The sequence below is a fragment of the Microcebus murinus genome, chromosome 12 (assembly GCF_040939455.1).
Source record: "Microcebus murinus isolate Inina chromosome 12, M.murinus_Inina_mat1.0, whole genome shotgun sequence".
Lineage (NCBI taxonomy): Eukaryota > Metazoa > Chordata > Mammalia > Primates > Cheirogaleidae > Microcebus > Microcebus murinus.
In genome coordinates this window covers 93453624-93479039 of record NC_134115.1, presented here as the reverse complement: position 1 = coordinate 93479039, position 25416 = coordinate 93453624, and the positions used below count along the sequence as shown (strand labels likewise).

The window sequence follows — 25416 nt, the reverse complement described above, 5'->3', positions numbered from 1 at the left end:
CAGCAGAAAGACAATCGAAACCAAGCATGTGATTCTAAATACTTCAGTAGCCACGTCAAAGAGGTAAGCAAGACACACATGGAGCTTATTTTAATAACACATCTTAGTTAATCCAATATACCAAAATATGGGTCATTTCCACACGTAACCAATATAAATATTCGAATGTGATATTTTACATTGTTTGGGGTTTTTTTTGGACCATGTCTTTGAAATCCAGTGTGCATTTCACTCATAGCACACCTTGGTATTTTCGGAGGCCAGTGACCGCATGAATCTCACGGCTACTGTGTTGGAGAGTGCAGGCTTAGACCTCAAAAAAATGTCAAGGGGACCTCCAGGCACCTGTCTCCAGTGAGGAAAACACAAGGCACATCATGGCGTGTGTCTGGCTCCGTGTCGTTGCCAAAGCAGAGAAGGCGCCTGCAGGGACACACCACCACAGCCACAGGTTCAGCCCTGGGCAGGGCTGCCCGGTGCAGGAGGGGAGGGTTGTAGCCCTTCGGCTGCTCAAAGGGTCAACAGCCCACTGCTTCCTTCACCCACAAAGTCTCCCTTCCAGGAATCGCCCGTGGAACTAGACTGTGTGCCCAGCGGTGGAGCTGATTCTCATTCTGTGTGGTTCTGAATCTCACTGTGGACCAACTGTGGCCTGGCCCAATCCACAAACCACCCGAGGAGCTCTGCAGGAGGGATGGGGCTGTCACACAGACCAAAGAGGGAGAGCTCCACATGTGGCTTCTCAGGGACTGCCCCCAACAGAAGTCCTTGGCAAAACACCAATATGTTATTCTGCAAAACTAATTTGAAATGAAACCTAGACAGGGTGATCCAGCTTGGCCGCTAGGCGACCGTATCCCAAAGAGTGACTGGTGGAGGTTCATGGGTTTGGGAAGCCCTGGGTCTGGGAGAAACAGGATCTCCACTGCAGGACTTCTCAGGCCCTGAGGACTCGTGGGTAGCAGGAGTCTCTACGGTATGTGCAGGGTTTCCCAAATGGACCTATTCTTGGGCCAGCGGGACACATTCTGGGAGATGCTGTTCCTTGCATCTGCAGTGTAAAGATGGCTTGAGTGGTGCCACGCTAGTCCACCCCGATGTCATTCCTGACTTTTGTTGTTTTGTGTTTCCACCTTCCACTTGGCAGCTGTTGGGCTGGAGGTAACTGTACATTAGTGTCCTTGTGGGCAGAGAGGGGACCTTTCTAGGCCCGGCAGCAGCCCTTCAACAGGCGCTGTTCCCATCACACATTCAGACAGAGAAACCCAGGCTCCAGGGGGTTGCAAGTCTGCTCGACCACAGCTCTGCTCACGCACAACAGGCGCCGAATGTGTGAAGTGCCTCCGACACAGATTTTTGGTGTTCTTTACACAACCTTGAACTTGTGGATTGTTCCTAATATCTTAAAAAAAAAAAAACCAAAAAACAAAAAAGCCTTAGAAAAGTGTGTAACCTTGAGTGACTCATTTCTTCCCTACCAACTTGTTTCCTTACTGGGAAGAGAAAGGGTACTGACCTGGAGCGACATCCTCCCCGGCCACACCTGGCCACGCTGCCCACCAGTGGCGCCCGTGGAGGTGAGATGAAACAGAACACAGAGCCTCTATGTTACAGAGCAACATAGTGGTGGGGTTCAACCACAGAGCTTGAAAAAGCAGCATTCTCTGTCATTCCAATACAGTCAGCTCCAGGAGCACTGGCGAAGCACCTGCTGTCTTCGGTAAACCCTGCGCCGCAAAAGTGCAGAGGTATCGCTGGAGGAAGGCTGCAGACTGGGGGTGCTGGGGGAGCCAACACCTTCCTCTGGCTGCAGTGGGACCAGATCCCGAAGGAGCCCAAGGGCTCCTGTTGCAGAGCCCGGAGCGGCCCTGGGCGGCCCAGCCCGACAACTAAGGCAGCTCTCTGCCGCCCCCTAGTGGCGGCACCCCGCAAGTGCCCCTTTGGCAATGCCTGGCCCAGGGGTGGGGAACTTGTGGCCTTACTGTGGCCTTCTAGGTCTGTAAGCGAGGCCTGGATCCAAATTTTACAGAACAAATCCTTTTATTTTTATTAATACATTTTTGTCTTTTATATTTTTATTTTGTTTTTAAAATGAATGTATTCAAAACACCAAAGAATAAAATAAGTTTCAACAAAATAATCCTCCCAGAGTGACCGGCACAATTAGAACATTAGGAAGCCACAAGAGCCAAATTGACAGCTCCTATGCTCATAATTTACTTCTAACTTCCCCCACCTGACTGGCGTCACTACTGTACGAGGCTGGTTGGCAAGAGTTTATGGGGGTCCAAACAATAAATGTTGGCGTGGATACAGAGAGATAGGAACACTCCTACACTGCTGGTGGGACTGCAAACTAGTTCAACCTCTGTGGAAAGCAATATGGAGATACCTTAAAGCAATACAAGTAGATCTACCATTTGATCCAGCAATCCCACTACTGGGCATCTACCCAAAAGATCAAATGACACTCTACAAAAAAGACACCTGCACTCGAATGTTTATAGCAGCACAATTCACAATTGCAAAGTTGTAGAAACAATCCAAGTGCCCATCAATACATGAGTGGATTAATAAAATGTGGTATATGTATACCATGGAGTACTATTCAGCTTTAAGAAACAATGGTGATATAGCACCTCTTGTATTTTCCTGGATAGAGCTGGAACCCAGTCTGTTAAGTGAAGTATCTCAAGAATGGAAAAACCAGCACCACAAATTGGTATTAACGGATCAACACCTAAGTGGACATACAGAAATAACATTTATCAGGTGTCGGGCAGGTGGGTGGGGGGAGGAGGGGATGGGTATATACCAGGCGTCCTCAAACTACGGCCTGCAGGCCACATGCCGCCCACCTAGGACATTTATCCGGCCTGCAGGGTGTTTTGCTGCAGCTGCCTGTCCTGCTTAGCAGCCGACTCATCCCAGGCCCACAGTGCACACTCTCCAACAGTCTGAGGGACAGTGAACTGGCCCCCTGTTTAAAAAGTTTGAGGACCCTTGGTATATACAAACACAATGAGTGATATGTGCAATGTTTGGGGGATGGTCATGCTTGAAGCTCTGACTTGGGGGGCATGGGCAATATACATAACCTTAACATCTGTACCCCCATAATATGCTGAAATTAAAAAAAAAAAAACTAAAAAAAAAAAAAGAGTTTATGGGAGTTGAGTACGCCAGTCAGTTATCAGCCTTTTACAATGGTGCACTGTGTTTCTGTTTGAAGTGGAATTTGTGAATAGTTGCACAGCTTGACAGTATTTTTTAATTCCGTCTGCTTAACAGTCCATCAAGTCAAAGAAGACCAAGAGAACAAACAAACAAAAGAAGATGATTTGCTTGCTTTGTGATACTCCAGTATCACCATTAAAGAAATTCAATGCTCATCAGCATTATTAACACTCATAAGGACCACAAATATTTTAAATTAGAGGGAGAGGCACAAAAGGTTGTATTGCAGAAATTAAAAGATGAAAAGCAAAAGCAAAGACAGTTCTTTCAAGCAGCAATAAGACCTGGAAATAATGCCACTGACTCGACTTATAAAGTAGCTTATATACTCAGGGGAAAAAAGGGATGCCATTCAGTGATGTAGGAATTGTGATAGAATGCACTGTCCAAGTTGTAGGATGCTTAGACCCTGATAACGTCTCAAAGTACAAACAATTGCCTCTTTCAAGGAGAAACATAACTGATCAGCAGTATGAATTAGCCTTCAACTTAACAGAACAACTTCATGCAACATTTCATTTGGGTCATAACAAGATTTTCTTTGCTACGAAAAGTTACTTGACTTTGGGCACTCTTGGGAACAAAAAATGGGGAATAGATGATCTTCAACAACTTTCAAGATAAATGTGAAGTTGGACTGAATTTGGTAAATTTAGTGAGTGTACGTATAAGCATACACTCATTGTGTCTTGCATCAGCAAAATCTCTGTGCTAAAGCTATTTTAAGTGACACTTTGCAACAAGTTATAAGTATTGTTAACTGTATTGGTGCAAGTGCCACAGGGCAGCATGAGTTTTGTAACATGCTAAAATTGAACAATGAAGTATTCAGTGTGGATTTGTTGTATCATTCTAAAGTGTGTTGGCTATCTTAGGGACGGGGGTCAGCCAAAATTTCATCTCTGCAAGAACAGATAGTTGAATTTTATGAAGAACATAATCAGCAAAGTGAATTATTGAAAGAAGATTTCTATAGGAATACAGTATTTCTGTGTGATATGATGTCAAATCAAAGCAACTTGGATATTTCTTTGCCAGGTAAAGATTAAGTCCATGTATGACACGCGGCAAAAAATCCAAGCATTTCAAAAAAAGCTGTCTTTTTCAAAATACTTCTTCTTCAAAAGGAAATTTCAGATGAACATTTTCCGCAGTTAACAAAGGTCACTGATTAGCAGGATGATATATACGAATCATTTGAAGTATACGCAGCTGTTATAGACCTATTAATTGGAAAATACAATGACAGGTTCACTGACTTTGAGAACAGTGATGTCACACCCAAATTAGCATTTCAGCCTCACCGAGTTGATATCACGAAGGCACCTAAAGAACTACAGATGGAATTGACTGAGCTCTCAGTAGATGGTATTTTAAAGTCATTGTTTGATGCTAAGAAAGATCCAAATGAAATGTGGAAAAAAGCAGTGGAATACCCAGGCCTCCAGCAACACGCCTGAAAAATGCTCTTGCTTTTCAGCCACTGATTGCTGCGAATCTACATTCTCCCACCTGACCCAGATCAAGACGCCCTTGAGGTCACAGATGACTGACACCCACCTAGAGAATCAACTGAAACTGCAGACCTCCATGCTACAACCAAATATTCAAATAATTTCCAACAAAAAGCAGACACAACAAAGTCATTAAAAGGTTACTTAACTTTAAAATTAACAAATATGATCATTTTCATTTTTTGAAATCATTTAGTAATTAGACTTTTACAAAATGATGTACATTTCTAAGTATATCTAATTGAAGTTACTTGAATGCAGCCTTATTTGATTACAGCTAAATTAATGTGGCTTCCAACATGAAAAGGCTCCCCGCCCCTGACCTTGTCCCCTGGAGACTTTAGGTGAGGCTCCAAGTTTTACAAGTGCCTCACCTAAGGCTCACGTTCATCCCTTTCGACAGCATTATTATTTCCTCCACTTTTAGTGATGATGACAACTGTCAAAGCAGCGTCTTTTTCAAAATTTTATTTTCATTTTTTGTAGAGACAGGGTCTCACCATGTTGCCCAGGGTGGCCTGAAACTCCTGGCCTCAAGTGATTGTCCCACCTTGGCCTTCCAAAGCGCTGGGATTATAAGCTTGAGCCACCATGCCTGTCCTCCACAGCATTGCCCTGCTCTGCAGGTAAGGAAGCTTAGGCTCAAAGGGGTTAAGTGACTTCGCCACGTTCACCCATCACAGCTGGAGCCCTGTGACTCCCAGGTCCATGTCCTGATAACCATATGGGTGGGTCACCTCCCCTCAGAGGACTGGGAGGACCTGTAGAGCCTATGTCATCCAGCCTTGTCATCTTTCAGACGGAGAAACAGATGCTCAGGGAGGAGCTTGTCAGTCACCTTGCCAGGAGTTAATGCTGTGGCCAGCCTAGCAGCAGATACTGGAGCTATTCCCAGCTACACCTGGGGCTTCTTCTCTTCCCTAACCAACTTAAATCACCACCCAATGTTTAGGCCTCTTGCCTTCCTGTTGGGCTTATCTACTTGGCTGATGTGTGTGAGCCCCTGTGCTGTGCTGGGGGCTACAGGTACAGGTGCAGCTGCACCAAGAGAGCTGGGTCTCTGCCCTTGGAGGTCACCCAGAGCACAGCTCAACCCACCAGTCCAGTCCCAGAACACTTGTCTCTTGCCTGGGGCACACCAAGACCACCTCCTGGGCCCCTGGCTCTCCCTAGTGCCTAGCCAGAGACCTACGGGAGGCCAAACTGATTGGGAGGTCATTCCTGGCTGAAAAACCTCCAGAAGCTTCCCTTGCTTCCATGCAAATCCCTTAGCAGGGCCTATAGAACCCACGTCACCCACGCCTGGCCCCTTGCCCTGCAGAAGCTTCATATAGACTGCCCACTTCAGACAGAGAAGCAATCTTGTCCCTCATTCCTGCCCCTCCCCAGCAGCCACTGCACTGCCCCACCTGGCCTGTACCAGGCCGCCCCCCACCTGCACACCAAGTCCCACACACACACCTGCACCAGGCCCACCTGCCGCTGTCCAGGGACCATGCTCCCAGGGGCCAGCCCGGCTCCTAGCAGTGCCTGGCACGTGGCAGGGGCTCAGCTAACGTCTGTATGCAGTTTGGGGAAGGAAGACTCCCAGGGTTGGTCCAGGGCCACCACTGCTAAAGGGACACCAGGCAGTTCTTCCTGCAGCTCCAAGGATCTGTGGCCGAGTTGGTGTGAATTGGTATCTGTCTCGTGCTTTCTACTTTGTCTTTGTTGCTTATTCATCATCTTACATGGTTAGTACTTGGCACAATGATTCAAGAGAAACGCTCTCTGAGACCTACTCTGCGCCAAGCACGTTTCAGGATGCTGGAGGTGGAAGAGTGCCATGCTCACGCCGACCGCGAGGCTGCGGGTAATGCGGTCGACACACTGCACGCCTGGCCTGGGCCTCCCCCTTGCCATCCTGTGAGGATGGTTTCAGGAAGTCCTCAGAGGTGGCCCAGGACAGGGAGAGACCATCACCTTCCTTAATGAGCGAGGAAACAGAGGCTGGGAGAGCCCAGGTAGCTTGCCCAAGGCTGTACACCTGGGTGGAGGAGGGGCTTTGGGGCCCCGTTCACCTGCAGCCCATGCAGGGGAACATCTGCCAGGGTTGGGCTTCCCTTCAGTACCACATCAGCCCTGGAAAGGCCCGGACAGAGCAGACGTGCTAGCTTGCTCCATGCCCCCAGCAAGCACGCACAGAGGCTCAGAGATGAGTAAGAGCAGTGACAACATGGGCACCTGTCTGAGGCCCTGTGCCGTGTGCTTGGCAGGCCTTCCCTTGTGACCTCGAGCACATGGAGGCCAGAGGCCTGGGGCTTCCTGCACACTGCCCACCACGCCCCAGAGGTGCCTCCGTCTCCTCACACTCCACCTGGCCGCCCTCCAGCCAACCTGGGTGGCACACAGACAGGGCCCCACGCTGCAGGCGCCTGCTGAACAGATGCCGAGAACAAGCTCTAAGGCACAGCTACCTCTGCCTCCCAACCTGCTTCCTCTGCAGCTTCTGCGTCCCGGCCCGAGAGGCTGTGCCAGGGGCTGAACACAGGGCCAGGCGTGGAACCGGCCTGCCCCGCAAACTCCACAAACCACAACCACCACTTGTGGCTGCTACTTTACACCCGGTAGGAGTGAGCGGCAGAGGCTCACAGGGAAGGGCCATCCTGCCCTCACTGTGACTGCTGCCCCTCCCTCATGGGTGGCAAGGTTTCTGGCACAACCTCGATGTACACAAGCCCTGTGTCCTGTGTGCTCTGCACAACGTTCCACAGCGGTGGTCACGGAACTTTGTTCCCGGCCCACCTAGGGGAGCTTCAGGGAGGTGATGATATTTGTTTCCAAACTCCACGTGTGAGCTGGGGAGTGGGGGGATTGGGAGAATGGAGAGACCAGTGGACATTGCAGCTAAAGGGAAGCCTAACCAGGAATGACAGCCATGGCGGCAGGGCACCTTCTAGGCGCAGGCCCTGCATGTTCTGCGGCCAGAGTGACCCTACATCCCTGTTTGCCCCACACAGTCCCAGTTAATGCCTCTTGTCCTGGCATAAATACCAACGGCACCCCATTTCAGTCACCAACTGTCCAGGTGCTCACCCTGCCTCATCTCAGACATGAGGACCGAAGCTGACAAAGAACACACAGCATCTAGGTGTCAGGCTGGGCCTTAAAGCGGCAGGTCTATGGCCCAGAGGCTTGATGGGCTTGCCTGTAGGATGCAAGAGCCTTCTACTCCATGCCAGGACAGATTGGCTGTCTCCACTCTTAAGATTAGGGAGAAAACAGGGGAAGAAAGGTAGCCCAAGGCCCTTGCAGGGGACTTTGCTGACTCACTACTTTCCTTAAAGTCACCTCTAGGTCTCAAGACAATGCTGCCTTTTCAACATTCCTGCCCTGGGAGTCCTGCCCTGGGGCTTAGAGACCTTGCATTTTATTCCCAGGGCAAGGTGGGTTTCTGCAGCTTATGGTCTCTCCAAGTCAGAGGCCACCAGGGCAGGGCCACATGGCCTCCCAGGACACCAGAAGGACAAGTCCTAGGCTCCCAGCTCTAGGGCTCTCTGAATTCAACTTGAGAGCAAAAAAGAGCTAGCCCTGAGTCTGAGAGAGTCCAAGCTTTGCCTCTCTGTTCCTCTGACTCTTTCGGGAATGTTTTGTGGACAAAGTGATTACAGAGCACCTCCACCACCAGGGAAGTGGATCAAGGGTGGTAGGGGCTGGTGTCACTAATGCCTCTCCTAGGTGGCCCAGGGCTGAGCCCTACCACGTGTTCCTTAACTCTGTGTTGAAACAGGTTGGGAACCTGACTCCTGAAAAGCAAATATTAGCTTAGCAGAGCGGCCCCCCTGCCACGTCAGCGGGGCTGAACTCTCCCCGCATCGCCTGGGCATCTGCCATCGTGGCATACAAACCACACTCCCTCCTTCCCCAGAATCCTGGTCCCTCCGAGACCAGCGTGCCTCCCACCCCGGGGGGGCCTCAGCCGGCCCTGGGAGCTCAGCCTGGCGCCATGCAATGAATGGCGCGCCTGCCCGCCGGAAGGAGCTGAGGACAGGCCGCTGCTCTCCCGGCTCCTTGCCAGGCAGGTGTGCAGGTGAGTGGGCCGGCCTGGTTGCCCGCATCCTCACCTGCCGAGCCTACCTTTCCAACTCCGAAGATGAGGATACAAACGACAGCACCCGCCTCTTCGGCAGGGCTTAGACGGCGCCCGGCCTGGGTGGCACCGGGGACCAGGTAAGGCGACGGGAGGGGCCGGAGGCTGACCCCACCAGCCTCGCCGGGTCTCTGGGGAGCTCGGGGGCCGCCCAAGCGCCGGGGCTCGCTCCACACTGGCGTCCGCTCGACAGGGCCAAGCGCTCGGGCCGGGGTGGGCCGGCGCGGAGGACGCGACAGACGAAGAGTGGACAGTCCCGGCGCGGCTCACGAGACCCGGCCGCGTGCGCAGTGCAGGCGGGCGCCTGCGGGCCGGGCTCCCCGCCTGGGCGGGGACGCCCCGCGACGCTCCACAGGGGGCTGCCGAAGCTTAAAACCCGCTCAGAGCGCCAGACCCGAGCCAGAAGCCGAAAGCCGTAACCAGGCAACCAGCGCGCGCCCTGCCGAGATGCGCGCAGGCGCAATCGGCCGTCAGCGGCGCTGCGCGTGCGCAGTCGCCCTCCGCCCGCCGGGCTCCGTGGCCAACGGAAGAATGGGAGGAGCGCGCACGCGTAAGGGCCGCGCGCAGGTCTCGGCCCGCCAAGTAGCCGTCCTCGCTGCGAGATCCTGCTGGCATCAGTCCCGTAGACGGATTCTTGCCTTGGGGCTTTGGTTGAAGAATTTCGTGTCTTCTCACATCCTAAAACGAAAAAGACTAGGACAAAGAGCCAGCGCAACCAGGGCCACGGCCCGGGCGGCCTCTGCGCGCTCGGTCCGGGCAGGTGGGCGAGGGGCGGGGCCAAGGGCTGAGGCGGTGGACGGACGCTGGCGGGGGGCGGGGCCAAGGGCTGAGGCGGTGGACGGACGCTGGCGGGGGGCGGGGCCAAGGGCTGAGGCGGTGGACGGACGCTAGCGGGGGGCGGGGTCAAGGGCTGAGGAGGCGGACGAACGCCGGACGGGCGCAGCAAGGGGCGGGGTCATATGTGGGCGGGGGACAGGCGTGGCGAGGGGCAGGGCCAATGGGGAGGGACCAAGGGATGTGGCGGTGAAGGACGAACGCAGGCAAGGGGCGGGGCCAAGGGGCCGGGCGGTGAAGGCCTGAACGAGGGCAGGGGCGGGGCGGGGCGGATGCGCCGAGGGGCGTGGCGCGCGCTGACGTCGCGGCTGGACACGTCGGCGGCGCGGCGGCCGCGGCGACCGGAGCCGGATGTGCCAAGATGGCTGCGGCGGTTGCAGTGTCTGTGCTCGTCGCGAGCGCCGGGTGGGCTTTCGCCCGCGGTTCCTGAGGGGCCGCGCTGGTGAGGAGGCCAGCGCGGGCGGAGCGGGGCAGAGGCCAGCCGGCGGAGCAGGGCTGCGGAGGCCAGGGCGGGGCGGAGGGGAGGCGGCTGGGCCCAGCCCCGAACGGGTGGCGCGGCTCCGGGGACGCGGCCGGGGCCGAGGGAGGGGACTGACCCTCCGGGCCACCGAGTGCCCGCGGGGCCGGAGGCGGAGGCCGGGCGCTGCGCGGGCAGCTGGGGGCGCGGTCCATGCTGATCACTGACGTGGACCTAGCAAGTGTCCAGGTCCGGGCAGGCGCCCTCCGGGCTCAGCTGCGGTGACACTTGTCCTAGTAGTGCCTGCCTCTGTGGAGAGCTGTGTTGGAATGGCTGGACAGTCAGCCACTTCTCATGAGACCTGCAACTTTTTAAGATGAAGGAACGTTTGGGAAATTCTCTTGACAGTTAGTGTGTCCTTTACGTCGCAGGTTCCGAGGATGTTTTGTCCTCATTGGCTGGAAGACTTTTCCGTAGCAGTGCTGGTGGTGAGATAAATTTACATTTGAACCCAGGAGCAGAGTTGTTATTTGTAATTGGATGTTGCAAAGGAGGTCGAGCACCTGTGTTTTATGTCAAGGATTAGAACAATGTGTGAACTAGCTCTCCCTACTGTGATGAAAGTGTTAGAGTAGAGTATTCAGGTACATCGAAGCCATTTAAAATGACTTTTTCTACTTCACTTAAAAGCATTTTTAAATGGCTTGTAGTTTGGCTGTGGATTGCTTATTAAGATTTTTGTTTTAAATATGTACGATGCAGTTGTTGACTAGAGAGACATTTCCCATCCCCAGGTAGGACAACAAGAAGCACACAGAACCACAGACATTCGTTCCTAGAGTGATATTTTACAAGTTTTCACACAGTGCAGCCTCCTTGCAGTTTTTTTTCCCCCATCCCATTTCTTAGGGTGCCAGTACTGGTATCTTGAAAAGACAAGTTTGACTTGTGACTCACTTACCCTTAATAGTAGTTACTACAGTGAGTCCCAAAATTGTACTGAAAGTTTTCTTTAAGGTACATTTTAATATGATTTCTTTTTACTTCTGTAAACATCTTTCATGAGTGTCAAGAGTGTCCATTTGTGTCTTTGTCATTTTTAGCAGCTTTTAGGCTCTTTGCTTGCTGCCGCCTTCTTCAACATCTAAGTGCATTTGATTCCAATTTTAACTTAGAAGAGTTGGAGTTCATGTATTGTGTCAAGTGTCCCATAGTCTGAGAGGGGTGTCACTAGCCATCACCATGAGGAAGATTGTAGGCGGAGGGTAGACTCACAGGTGCTTCTTGGTGCTCCTGTTGATTTACATTCTTACAGCTAGAGGGCAGTGGCATTGAGAGGAGAGGAGTGTGCATGTGTGTTTTAAATACCTCAGTTCTATAGCCTGAAAGTTATACTGAAAATGGTTTTGCTTAAGTACTCACATGGATACAAGGCAGTTTAAAAAATGACTTACTGTGCAGAATAAAATTTCTGATAGCCACGAGATGGAGGTTACACACTTGCATTGTTTTTCTGCTTTTTAGTAGAAGAAAAGATGAAAAAAATTTTGTTCAAGTCACAAGATTGTTCCAGATGAAATTGGTGTATTGCAAAAAAGCTCTCAATTGGGGAAGGTAGGGATTGGGGATGTTCCTTTGTAGATAAGTGATAGTGTTTGCTTATAAGACAGTTGTTAGTTAAGTAGAGTTGAGAAAATAATTTTAAGAAAGTTTCTGCAAAGAAAATATTTAAGTATAAACCTGTGAACTTTAGATTCCCCTATAATTAGCAGTTGGGATTAAGGCATCCCAGAATCCCCCATGGGTAGAATCTCTTGAGATGATACCTGGAAGAGACCTTAGGAAAAAACGTCACATTGATTCTTTCATTTTACAGATGAAGAAACTAGTTGCGAAAGAGAGACGGCTGTCCTGAGATACTTAACTGGATGCCTAGTCTTGCTCTTATAGTGACACCTACTGAATAAATCCTCTAGGCTTGTGCTCTGTGTTTAAAACAAGAAAAAACTGTTTAGGATGGTTAAGGGTCTTGTGCTGGAGCCTTCCAAGGAAGAAGTCCATGTCCTGCAAGATAATTTAGAATGCTTGTTGCTCCTAGCAGAAGAGTTCAGGAGGTATAGGGAAGTCTGCATGTTCTGACCATAGGAAGTTGCTGTGCCCATTGTGGCCCTGTAGCTGGTTAGACCCAAGGGAAGAGGATGCCAGCTCATGTAGGGGAGGCACTGCTCTGCTTGTTGTACTTTGAGTCCATATCAGTGGAGCTGTGAGCATCCTTTGCTTTAAAATGATAGCTTAGAACCAGACCAAGTCTCTGATATTGTTCCTAATTTATATATAGTCTGTTAAAGTCAAATGGGTTTCAAGGTGCTTATCATTTGGAAAGGGTCTCCTATTGGCATAGGAAAGAGTATGTATGAACAGTAATAGTTAATAGATTTAAAGGACTAGTTTTCAGGTAGGGATAGGAACTTTCATTTGAATAGCTTTAACTTAAAATATATTCATTAATGTTTTCTGTTATCTGAATATCAAAAAGATTTCCAAGGACAGAAAAAATGCAGATACAAAAATGTGTGGATTAAACTCCAGAGTCCTCTTTGGATTTCTCCCTTTGGTTTTATTTTCTTTTTGACTGGCTAAACTTAATCTGTCTGTTTATGAAGGTGGTGCTAGGAAGAAGTATGGATATAAAGAAAAGGACTTTCTAAAGATAAAGCACTTGAATTTTTGCCTTTGAAGCCCAGGTTGACTATTCTAGTTTGTACTTATTGTGTTTTATTTAAAAACAAACAAAAACAACAAAAAAACTGTGATAAGATTTTTGCCCTTTTGTTTTCTTTCTTTTTAAAAATTTTTTTAGAAATGGATCTCAACCTGTTGCCTAGGCTGAACTGCAATGGTGCGATCATAGCTCACTGCATCCATGAACTCCTGGGCTCAGTGATCCTCCCACTTCAGCCTTCCTAGTAGCTGTGACTATAGGTGTGTGACATTAGGCCTGGCTACTTTATTTATTTTTACTTATTTATTTGTTTTTGTAGAGATGAGGTCTCAATATGTTGTCCAGGCTGGTCTCAAACTCCTGGTCTCAGGTGATCCTCCCGCCTGAACATCCCACAGTGTTGAAATTACAGGCACGAGCCGCCGCACCTGGCCCCCTTTTGTTTTCTGTAAGAGGTTTGTTGGCACTTTGCCTGTTGTTGAAAATGTTTGAATCCAGTTAAAACATCAGTTTTAGAGCTGCTTTAAGTTAGTTTCCTTGGGGTTTTTGTTCCAGGCATAGTTACAACTCCAGTGGTAAGAGGTGACATTGTTTTGCTGTTGGTGCTTTCATACCTTAAACCAGGTACAATACAAAAAAAGAAAAATTTTACATGGTGAGATAAAAGGCATTTAGATGAATATATTTATTTTTCAGCTTTTATAACTGTACTTTATAATGCTCTTTCTTTTACAGATGTGGAAAAGGAAATTTTAAACTTTTGTTTTCCTTTTGAGATTTAAAATTAAGATGTGTGAAAAGTATGATATCCACTTCTTTCTTAGTAAATGAGTTGGCTCTTTCTGGATCTGGTGATGGTTTACAGAAAATGTGGAGGACCTAGGCTAATGTATCAGACTAGTAGCAAGATTCTGCCTCGTCCCTGCCAATGTCGTGGGTGTCTGTAGAGGCGGTGGTCATTCTGAGCAGAAAGTCCCAAAGAAGGGAACAGCTGTCCACATGCATTCAGCCAGCTCATGGCCAAACTGTCCAGTGCTCTCACTTCGTCCACTGCCTCCCAGAGCTCTTGGAAAAGCTCCTCGGGACTGATGCTCTCTGCTGGGGCAGGAGTGTGAGAGACATGTATTCTTCAGGATTTAAATGACTTGAAATCAATTTCAGTCTTTCTCTTTTTCCTTAGTTTTCCTGATTGCAGCCAGGACTTTGGTTTTTTTATTGTTGTTGTTGTTTTTTAAGAGACAAGGTCTCGCTCTGTTGCCTAGGTTGGAGTGCATTGTTGTGATTATAGCTCACTGCACCCTCAAACTCCTGGGTTTAAGCAGCCCTCTTGCCTCAGCCTCCCAAGATGCATGCCACCACGCCTGGCTAATTTTATTTTTTTGTGTGGTGGTAGAGATGGAGTCTCTCTATTTTGCCTAGGCTGTAGAACTTTGAATATATGGGTTTTATGCTCATTTTGTCTTTTTCTTTTTCAGCTCAAATTAAGGAAAAGTTATATCCTTGCTCCTTGTGTCAGCAGCATCTACTTGTGCAAGAGATCAGTCATGCAGCCACCACCCCAGGCAGTCCCATCTGGTGTGGCTGGACCACCTCCGGCTGGGAATCCTCAGAGCATGTTCTGGGCTAGCAGCCCTTACAGAAGACGGACCAATAATAACGCACCAGTGGCTCCGATAACTTGCCCCCTGCAGCCAGTAACGGATCCGTTTGCTTTTAGTAGGCAGGCCCTCCAAAATACACCGCCGGGCAGTTTATCCAAAAGCAGCCCACCCATCTTGCAAAACTCAGCATCCCCAGGGTTTCCTCAGCGCCCTGGTTTGCCTGTGCCTCACACAGATACCAGAGATAGCTCCCAAGGACCCTGTGAGCCTCTGCCAAGACCTCTGTCACAGCCCAAAGCAGATGCCAATTCATTTTCTGGTGCGTTGACACCTTCAGCGCCTGGGGCTGAGATGATTAGGAGTGCAGAGGTCCATCCCGGCTCAGAGCCTGGAGTTCAGGCTCCACCATATCTGCCTCACTGCATTCCAGGAGTGGGTCCTAACACGTCTCCAGGGACCCATCTGCATGGGAACATGCCTGGGCCCGACCAACCCCTGAGTAGGCAAAACCCACATGACGGTGTGGTAGCCCCAGCAGCGGCCCCCTTCTCCCCCCAGCCTCGTCAACAGTTGCCGGGTCAGTGGGGCCCAGCGCAGGGGAGCCCACAGCCCTCAGGTCAGCATCACTCGCCCTGTCCAGAAGGACCTGTTCAGAGCGCAGTGCCCCACGCCACCAGCGTTCCCCATCTCCCCCCTTCATCCAGCCCACATCAGGGTGTTGGCCATGAGCAACAGAACCCACTGGTGTCTCTTTCAGCACCCTTGGCCAGTGACAGAAGAAGTGAGGTGGCCCATCTACAAAGTGGAAGCTACTCAGCAAATAACTTTGATCCTGAAAATACGTTCAGGCAAAACCCTAGAGTTGGGAATACTTGGGCAAGCCAGGAGTTCAGGCAGAATCCAGGAGTGCCTCAAGAGCACTGGCCAGCCCCAACTCTTGCGAACCCCCTCACTCAGGCAGATCACCCAGAAAACCACGTGCACTATCCACCAGGGACTGGGGCCAGCCTCTCCCTCCCAGATACAGACTCGGGAGCTCTCTCAATGTTTTTCCAAGGGGGAGAGACAGAAAATGAGGAGAATCTCTCGTCTGAAAAGGCAGGCTTTGCTGGTAAATCAGACTTTGATGGTTTCTCCTCTAGCCCTGGACTGGGCCATCCACCCCCGCTTGCACACATGGCAGTGGGTGGCATCTCCCAGGCCTTTCTCAAAGGCTCCAACGTTGAGACCACACAGCAGGGTGGAGACACACACCTTTATTTTTCTCAGTCTGCAGGCATTCAACATGATCAGCAAACTACTAGAAACACAGCTAGTGACATGTGGGGTGACACAGCGGCTGCTGGGACTCAGGGTGCCAGCAGTTCACAGTGTGAGAATATTGAGAACTTAGAATTCGTTCAGAATCAAGAAGTTCTGCCAAGCGAGTCCCTAAATTTGGACCCTTTGTCTCCAAGTGATCAATTCAGATACGGGGTCCTTCCTGGGCCAGCCGTCCCCAGGCACAATGTTTCGGGCCACACCGGAGCCCCTGAAGCAGTGATGTATCCTGCGAGATCTGATAGCGTGTCATCCAGCTACAGCAGCAAAAGCCACAAGAGTCTTTCAAGTTCAACCAGGCCCCAAGAACTAGTTGGCACATTTATTCAGCAAGAAGTTGGAAAACCTGAAGATGAAGTTTCAGGTAGTTTTTTTAAGCAAATTGATTCTTCTCCCGTAGGAGGTGAAACAGATGAGACCACTGTGAGCCAGAACTACCACAGCAGCGTGTCCCAGCCCTCAACTCCAAGCCCTCCAAAACCTACAGGAATATTTCAGACAAGTGCAAATAGTTCTTTTGAACCAGTAAAATCTCACTTAGTTGGGGTAAAACCAGTTGAGGCAGACCGCGCCAATGTCGTGGGTGAAGTGAGGGGGACCCGGGCCCGCCAGAAGAAGCGCAGACCACCTGATGCTTCCCCTGGCAACCTGGAGCAGCCGCCAGACAACATGGAGACCTTCTTTGCACCCCAGGTCTGCCCTCTGCCTCTAAACACCACTGCAGAAGCTGGGCACGGGCTTCCGCACACCGGGGCACCGCCCTTGGATACTGTGTATCCGACACCGGAGAGGAAGCCCTCAGGCAGGGCTCAGGGGACTGTGAAGTGTGAGAGCCCAGCCACGACTCTGTGGGCACAAAATGAGCTGCCGGATTTTGGAGGCAATGTCCTTCTAGCCCCAGCAGCTCCTGCACTTCAAGTACCAGCAAAACCTCAGCCGTCTGCAGTTGTTCAGCCTCCAGAAGAGGTGGTGTCTGGGCAGCAGGCACAGAAGCCAGGCTCTGCCACTCCCCTGCAGAACCGAGATGAGATTGGTGCTTCCGAAAACCTTGAGAACCCTCCCAACGTGGGAGAAGAGGAGGCCCTTCAGCCACAGGCAAGTTCTGGTCATGCCAATGCAATACCCTCACCGCCCACCGAGTCTTTGCAACATCTTCCAGTCTTGATGGCCCAGCCTGATCAGAGCTATAATCTGGCTCAGCCCATTAATTTCTCTGTGTCCTTATCGAATCCTACTGGGAAGAATCAGTCCTGGAGAGATGCTTTGGTGGGGGATAAACCTCCAGTAGGCAGTCGGGTGCTCAGTGGTGATTCTGGGGAAAACGTTCCTTTGTCTGGGATCCCAACCAGCTCTGTCCTTAGCTTGTCTCTGCCTAGTAGTCTTGCCCAAAGTAATTTTCCACAAGGTCCTGGTTCTTCTGAAATGGTTTCTAATCAGCCTGCCAATTTGTTGGTTCAACCACCATCCCATCCACTTCCAAAGAACTTGGTTCCAGAAAGTCAAAAGAATCACAGTGCAGAAAATGTTCTTCCCGAGTTTGTTAATAGCCCTGCTGGAAGCACGAGTGTGATGTTAGTTCCACCTGCAAACAGTACTGTGGTGCCTAATAGTAACAAGGCAAATCACCCCAGTAATCGGGAAGGAACTTACGGAGCCCTAGACTTTACATTAAATAGGACTTTGGAAAATCCTGTAAGAATGTATAGCCCATCCTGTTCTGATGGCCTGGCCTCTCAGCATACCCTTGCCAATCATCCCGGACAGTCTGGGCCTGGGCCACATAACCCAGACCGTTTCTACCAACAGGTAATGAAAGATGCACGGGACCAGCCCGGCCTGGGAAGAGCCCTGCAGGAGCTAGTGCCTCCTCGGCAGCAGAATTCTCCACCAGTGCCCAAAGCAACATCTGCAGAACCTTCAAATGCAGAAAGTCCGCCAGCACAAGGACAGCCTCAAAACTCAGCCCAGGCACCAGCAAGCCTGGCTGCAGCTGACACAGGTCAGCAGCTGCTGCCTCCGCTGCCTCAGCCCTCCAGCGTGTCATTGGTGTCCACTGGCTCTAGCCAGGCAGCCACGCAGTCAGAGCAACAGTGGCCACAGCCAACACCTCCGCACTCCTTGGGCCCACCACCTCAGGACTTGGCGTCCTACTACTACTACAGACCTCTGTACGATGGCTACCAGTCTCAGTACCCCTCCCTGTACCCACCAGATCCTGGGGCGGCCTCCCTTTATTACCCGGTATGTAGAGCTCTCATGTTTAACACACTTTTTTCTCCTTGATTTGACCAGTTGGGATTCTTTCTGTCATGGTGTGTTCTTTGGTGGTGTTTGTCTGCTTGATTCAGAGGTAACCTGCGGTCCCCAGGGCATGTGGAATACCAGTTCTAAACGCACCACCAGTTCCAAGCAGTGCTTCCTGAGAAAAGTACTCTCTGGTCCCAGAGCTGAGCACAGGCCACCTCTTAGAAGCTCATGCCACAAATTAGCATATTGAATTGCTTATAATACCTGCTTAATTTTTGTTTAATCCAGCCTCCCCAACTTATGTGACAAAAAGAGCCCTTTGTTTCCTGTAATACCTGTTGGCTCTCTGCAGAATTAGAGTTCTGAGTTGCACTCTTTGGGAAGCTGGGATAGCCTTATGGAAGCTTTTATGTGGGTTTGAGAATAACTGTAGTCTTTCACATCCTCTTTGAGAATAAAAACATTGAGGGAAAAAGTTAGGTTTGGAATATTATCCACTTGCAGCAGCTGAGAGAGGTGGAATTCCAGGAGATTCTGTCAAATATGTGGTGATACCAATAGCAGAGTGGGGAGGCCCTGCTTGTTACTACAGAAGATTCTTTCATGCCTTTTTATTCACAGTGACACGAGTGTTGTTCAAATTAGATTCTGTTTAAATCCTGCAGTAGTTGGGAAAGTGTGGTCCACGTGGACATGTTTCATCATTATCTGCTTTTCCTCACCGCTGACCCGGATTCAGCATCACCCAAGGTAGTACAGTGTAAGGGGGAGTCTTGCAATGTGTGAGGCCTGTCAGACCCAGACTTGGGTGGTGAGCAAAGGCCTCAGAGTTAGAAGGCGTGCCCAGGAGCGGGGCTGCTTTGGCCAGGCAGGCGCCGCCTGCAGCCCTGGAGCCTGGGCCTCGAGTAGATGGTTTGTGCACCTGCAGACAGTTACACATTTGAGCCCTCAGGCCTGTGAATCCTAGATTCTGGAAGGAGCCTATATACTTTTTATTTCCACATGAGGCAGTTTAGCTTTGAGCTCTGGGAGCGGCAGAGCAAGGGGAGCCGTGGACTCACATCAGATCCTGTGCAGGGATCCTGGCCTGGCGCCAGCCACACTCTGTGTGACTGTGTTTTCTTCTAGCTGCCGTAGTGTCCAGTCGTGACAAGAACGAATCTGTTTTTCCATGATTTCACATTATCTACAAGGTAGTGGCAGAGAGTTGAGGCTTTTAGACACGAAAGGATGCATTCTGGCTTCTACCCAGATCACCTCATCTGTCTTCAGATCTTCATGTGTCCAGTTGGGTCCTTAGAGACAGGTCTGTGGCCATGAATCAGTTTTTAATGGGGCTGGAAGCATCGTAAATATAAAACATAATCCTCTTTTTTTTTTTTTTTTTTTTTTTGAGACAGAGTCTCACTCTGTTGCCCAGGCTAGAGTGAGTGCTGTGGCGTCAGCCTGGCTCACAGCAACCTCAATCTCCTGGGCTCAGCAATCCTACTGCCTCAGCCTCCCGAGTAGCTGGGACTACAGGCATGCGCCACCATGCCCGGCTAATTTTTTGTATATATATTTTTAGTTGGTAGATTAATTTCTTTCTATTTTTGGTAGACACGGGGTCTCGCTCAGGCTGGTTTCGAACTCCTGACCTTGAGCAATCCGCCCACCTCCGCCTCCCAATCCGCCCACCTCCGCCTCCCAAAGTGCTAGGATTACAGGCGTGAGCCACCTCGCCCGGCCATAATCCTCTTTTTGAGGCTCTCTGTAGCTTTAAGACCCATTCATGTGGTTGTAAAGCTTTATGGAGATGGTGTCTGAAGCAGGACACAGGCATTATTCAAATCCTGACATCTCCACAGTAGAGGCATCAAGAAGCAAACACCTAACAACTCCTGCAGAAGTTGCCATGGCCCTTTGTGGTTGCCTGCGGACATGCTGGTGGTCTCCTGAGCAGGACCAGGGCTGTCAGTGTGAGGAAGAGCCCACTGCAGGCCTGGGGAGAGGGACCGCTCTTGGTAGGTGGTGGTTCCCATTAAGGAAGCCCCACATTCAGTGCTGTTTTCAGAGCAGTCGTCTGATGTTGAGAGCTAGAGTTGGTTGCTGTATGAGTTTGCTCTTGATTGGTATCTAACGTTGCCCAAATGCTTCCTCCCACAGGACGTCTACAGCCTCTATGATCCTCGATATAGGCCCTACGACAGCGCGGCATCTGCGTACGCTGAGAACTACCGCTACCCCGAGCCTGAGCGGCCCAGTTCCCGAGCAAGTCACTGCTCCGACCGGCCACCTCCCAGGTGGGGCTGCATCCACTCTGGTCGCTTCACTCTCATACACAGTCCAATGTTTATGTTGTTGGCTGTGGTGCTAACTTAACGATTTGAAAAATTTTGTATCCGTAAAGAATTATACAAACCTATGTAATATATACTTACATTTTGGCAATATGGACAAATTGCAGAATGTGTTTTTAAATTGGGAGTTAAACACACTGCCACCAGCAGTCATTAGCTATGATGGTCATGTAGCGTTTGGCTACCTCCTAGTCAGGCCAGACCCTGAGCAGGTCCATAGAGAAGCAGCCTTGAACTTGTGGGCATGCACTCTGGATTGGGTGCACGTTCCTGTCGTCCGGGCACGTCTTGCTCTGGCAGTTTGCTAATAGGATATTCGCGTCCTTAGACTGTGGCAGCTTTTAACTGTTGCAGACTTTTCCCTACCACTGAGTCTCCAGAGGCCAGGGGGTGTTGGTCACAGAGATGACATAGTCCTTAGATCCATCAGGCAGCACCAGAATGCAGGGCCCGTGTTCTCTCCCTGATACCGCTGCCTCTGCTGAAGCCGGCAGACGTCTCAGGCCTGCTCATCTCCTACGCTGGCCCTCCATGCTTCTGTTTGCAGTTGCAGAGATGGATTTGGGAAGAACCATGGCACCATGCCTTCAGCTGAGTAAGCCTTTAAGCCAGGTCAGAGTCCTGGGTTCTTGGAGCAGAAGAGGCTGTTTTTGGTTTTTGTTTCCACTCAGAGAAGTTGGCAGAATAGGAGAATAGTAGTGGGGGCATGGGTCCTGGCAGCTGTGCTCAGTTGTGCCTGCCTTCCAGAGCTTTTGCTGCACTTTCTCCTTGTCCGACTGAGGAGTGGTGGTCTCACTGGTACAGATTTTGCTACAAGGGTGTATTGCTTTTTAGACTTTGTAATGTAGAAAAGTCAAATCATTATGAAGACTGTGTGCCTGCACTTTGTTTCAAAAGGTTCCTTATGCTGAGCCTTTGAGGTTTATAGTCGCTTACCTAAAGACAAAAAGCTCTGAATGTCTGCCCATTCAGCTGGCCCAGTTGTACGCTGCTGCAGAGGTCGCCCTGAACCGCATGTAGCCGGGCATTCTGGGCATTTTATGAAACACAGCAATGCAGTGAGGCTTTGTCTGTCAGGAAACTTCACTCGAGATAAAATTCCCAGGATTTTAGCCACCGTGTATCACGACGTCACCTGGGAGGTGGGATCCAATGTTAATGTAGTGTTGACTCAGAGCCTGCGAAGTGAGGGCGGATGGGCAAATGTTTTCTAGAGCCCTGGGACCCAAGAGAGCAGAGGAGGCAGAGCTAAGGATGAGTTCGCACCGGCTTGGTTGCCTTCTACCTGCCAACCTGCAGGTTCACATAGGATGATTTCAGGAGGCCACAGGCGGCTCTATGCTGTTCAGAAGCCTCCCCTAGAGGCTAGTTCAGGTGCCACGGGAGTGGTTTCGTTGCTGTAGCAGCTAGAATTCTCTTTTGTCAGCTGTTCTGCTGTCTTCAGTGCTTCCTGTGACCACTCTGGAGAGTAGTCGCTACTCTGTCCTCCCCCTCAGGTCGCACACGAGCACATGCGTGTGTATTTGATATCAGTGCTGATGTTTGGTGCTAGCTTATCTGTCTGCACCCACTGTGCTCAGATCATGGCAGGAACTGCTTGAGGTTAGAACACCTCGTTCGCTCTTGTGATTGTATCATTCCTGATGAATGAGCAGGGCTGGAGAGCAGTGGGGCTGATGCCAGATGGCAGAGGGCCCGGCCTACCACCCCGGCACAGCACACTGCGCAGCCACAGTGACAGCCCTGCCAACCAACAGCCCGGGTGTTCGCTCTAGACTGCATTTGTGTACATGGCAGTGGGTTCGGAACCCGCTCTCACAAGTACTGCACCAGCCTAGCAGCCAGACAGGGCCGAATGACCGTGTGGCTCCTGTGACAGTTCCTGAAGGAGCATGAGAAAAGTCACATTATAAAAATCCCATATTGTATAAAACCTGCTATTAGGCTGGGCACGGTGGCTCACACCTGTAATCCAAGCACTTTGGGAGGCCAAGGCAGGAGGATCACTTGAGCTCAGGAGTTCAGGACCAGCCTGAATAAGAGCAAGACCCCGTCTCTACAGAAAAATAGAAAAAATTAGCTGGGTGCAGTGGCAAGTGCCTGTAGTCCCAGCTACTTGGGAGGCTGAGGTAAGAGTGCTGCTTGAGCCTAGGAGTTTGAGGTTGCAGTGAGCTATGATGACATCACTGCACTCTATCCAGGGTGACAGAGAGAGACCCTGTCTCAAAAAAAATCCCAAACAACAACAACAACAACAAACCCTGCTAGTAGAAAATTTTTAAATGCTCTTAAGTCATTTTAAGAAAATCTCATAAGTACCAGAAGTTCTGATACTTGATCATTTTGCTAAATGTGGTTTTTCTGTAGCAAGAGTCAGGGTCATGGCGTGGTATACAAAGCCAGCCTAGGGGGCCCCTGTAGGAGTCTGACCCCAGGTCAGCTCCAGGAGACACGAGGGATAATGCCGTCCAGTCCTGCTCCTAGGAGGAGCATGCACTCAGGCTCTGTGGCGGGCACACCTGTGAGCGTGCAGAGAGCACCTGTCAAGCAGTCTGGTGTAGAGGCATCGACATCGGCATTTTGGGATGGTTTTGGTGGCTCAGTCCTTTTTCTTCTGCTAAGCATGGATATCAAAAATTGTAGGACCTATTTTAGTGTTGACTTTTATAGCATGTAGCAGTGAGAACAGCAAAAGGGTCGGTTCTTTTTTGCTGATCAGCTCTTAAATATTAATAGTTATTTTACTGAGATAAATTTTAATTAGCAGTATGGTGAGGAATTCCATAATCTCATCCATGTCACTGTTTAAATCTTCTAGTTAGAATTTTTTTATGTCCAAAGTGCTTTGATAAATGCTTTGCTTTTATAATTTATATAATTTGTATTGGCTGATATCACACTTTAAGAAATAGGTAATTTGTTTTTTAACAGCACTGTGTATTTTTTCAGGCAGGGGTATCCTGAAGGATACTATAATTCCAAAAGTGGATGGAGCAGTCAGAGTGATTACTATGCGAATTATTACTCCAGCCAGTATGATTATGGAGGTATGTTTAGGAATTTTCAAAAGTTGGCCATTCGCAGATGGATTGTCTGAGAGACTGCTGCGCTCTGCCGGGTGACTTCTGAGAAACTTTCTTTTGTTAGTCTCTTCTTTATGTTTTTATCCAAGAGCCAAAGTTGTTGAAGATGCTTTGCATCCAAAAATACTTGTGTTGATATTTTTCATTAAGAAATTACATCTTAATTATAGCATGACTATATCTTTATCACATTGGTAGTTTTCTTTGATTTTCTAGCAAATCGTAATCATCACTAGTTCCAGAGCCACCTTTTCCATATATGACTACTTAAATGTAAATTGATGAAAACAGGCGGGGCACGGTGCCTCACGCCTGTAATCCTAGCACTCTGGGAGGCCAAGGCAGGCGGATTGCTTGAGGTCAGGAGTTCGAAACCAGCTCTGAGCAAGAGCGAGACCCCATCTCTACTATAAATAGAAAGAAATTAATCGGCCAACTAATATATATAGAAAAAAAAATTAGCCAGGCATGGTGGCGCATGCCTGTAGTCCCAGCTACTTGGGAGGCTGAGGCAGCAGGATTGCTGGAGCCCAGGAGTTTGAGGTTGCTGTGAGCTAGGATGACCCTGGCAACAAAGTGAGACTCAGTCTCAAAAAAAAAAAAAATTGATGAAAACAAAACAAAGTGGGAAACCAGCCCCTCAGTCTCACCAGGCATGTTGCCTGTGATCAGTGGGCTCAGGAGGTTGGTGGCTGCTGCGTGGGACAGTGCAGACATGGGCCACGTCCAGCACGGCCATGTTCTGGGTACTTCCCTGTGGCATGTGTGGCACAGTGGCCATGTCCCTGGGAAGAGCTTCTGGTCGCTCCTGCCCTGGCTGTGTCCTATGCTCCGTGCCCTACAGCCCCTCTAGGGTCCCACTGGTGCTAGCCCCCATTCTGCTTCCTAGAGGGCTGCTTCTGCCCTCTAGTGTTTGTGCCTGTTTTAAATATAAACTCTGCACACACTTGCTAAAAGCATACATCCCATTTTGTTTATAATGTTAATGTGCCCTTTAAAATAACCTTTTAATATTGAGGTGATTTTTAAAAAATCTTCCGGATCACCTTAAGGAGAAGAAATATTAGTAAAATTTTTAGTTACAGGATTGACTATTAAGAAGTAGTAACTATGAAAAAGAAGTTAATAAAGAAATCTTTTAGCATCTCTTCTAAAGTTATCTTTTTTTTTAATCAAAAGCACTTGTATTTAGAGAAAAATTAGGTAATAATTATACAGACGAGACACAGCTGGGGTCCTCTGGGACCTTGTAGCTGCCACTTCCTCGTGTTCTGCTGACTTTCAGGAGGAAAGTTTGGTTTCTCCACAAGTCCTTAAGGCATTCTTAGGTGGGGTACAGCTTCTGTAGTGAAATCCAGAGGAGTTGCTTGTTTTGCATGTTACTGTATTAATCCATTAAGTCCTTGCTCACAGATCCAGGTCGCTGGGATCGTTTCCACTACAGTGCTAGATTCAAGGACCCCCGCGCCTGTGACCGGAGGTACTGGTGTGACGTGGAGTATGACCCGTACAGGAAAGAACCCTATGCCTACAGTGACAGGTTGGTAACCATACTGGGGTAAAGGAGGCTGGTGGCAAACAAACATATGTTCTTGCTCATCTGTCCTTGTGTCTTTGGAGTTTATCAAAGAGTTGTAGTTTGGGGGTTTCTTGTGAGCAGCTGCCTAATGTTTTGGTCACTGTCTGAGAAAGGAAGGATGGACCAGGCCTGCCCAGTGTTGCCAGCTCTTGGGCTGTTAGAGGAGGCCCAGCCTCAGAGTGAGTGCTCCTACAGTGGCTTCAGAAGCACCTAGGGGTCTAGGTTCACACATGTCTCATCCCTCATTTGTCATGCCTGCACCCAGAGTTGTGACCACCGTCAAGATGCACTTGAGTTCTCTAAAATCACGAACAAGAGTCTGAGCTGCAGGCTGCTGTCATGTGATGCACTGCA

General features: G+C 49.7%; 1 protein-coding gene and 1 long non-coding RNA gene across 8 annotated transcripts in view; one reads left to right on the top strand and one right to left on the bottom strand.

The window, feature by feature from the left end:
• Positions 1-75: 75 nt before the first annotated feature.
• LOC105880783 (uncharacterized) lies at positions 76-8950 on the bottom strand. Its single transcript, XR_012922161.1, has 2 exons — positions 8868-8950; positions 76-1727 (listed from the first exon to the last, which is right to left on the bottom strand). It is a non-coding gene; the product is annotated as an uncharacterized LOC105880783 (long non-coding RNA).
• Positions 8629-25416, top strand: part of SEC16A (SEC16 homolog A, endoplasmic reticulum export factor) — a 38912-nt gene continuing 22124 nt past the window's right edge. For 2 of the 7 annotated variants that reach the window (XM_012782033.3, XM_012782031.3), the window contains exons 1-5: positions 10058-10119; positions 14369-18055; positions 20207-20343; positions 23350-23447; positions 24897-25023. In XM_012782033.3, coding sequence (XP_012637487.2) covers positions 10066-10119; positions 14369-18055; positions 20207-20343; positions 23350-23447; positions 24897-25023 — 4103 coding nt within the window. In that variant the 5' untranslated portion in view covers positions 10058-10065. Of the gene's footprint in view, positions 8961-9493; positions 9641-10044; positions 10157-10415; positions 13154-14368; positions 18056-20206; positions 20344-23349; positions 23448-24896; positions 25024-25416 lie in introns of those variants that run through there. The other 5 variants (XM_012782039.3, XM_012782037.3, XM_012782036.3 and 2 more) reach the window with 5 other exon arrangements.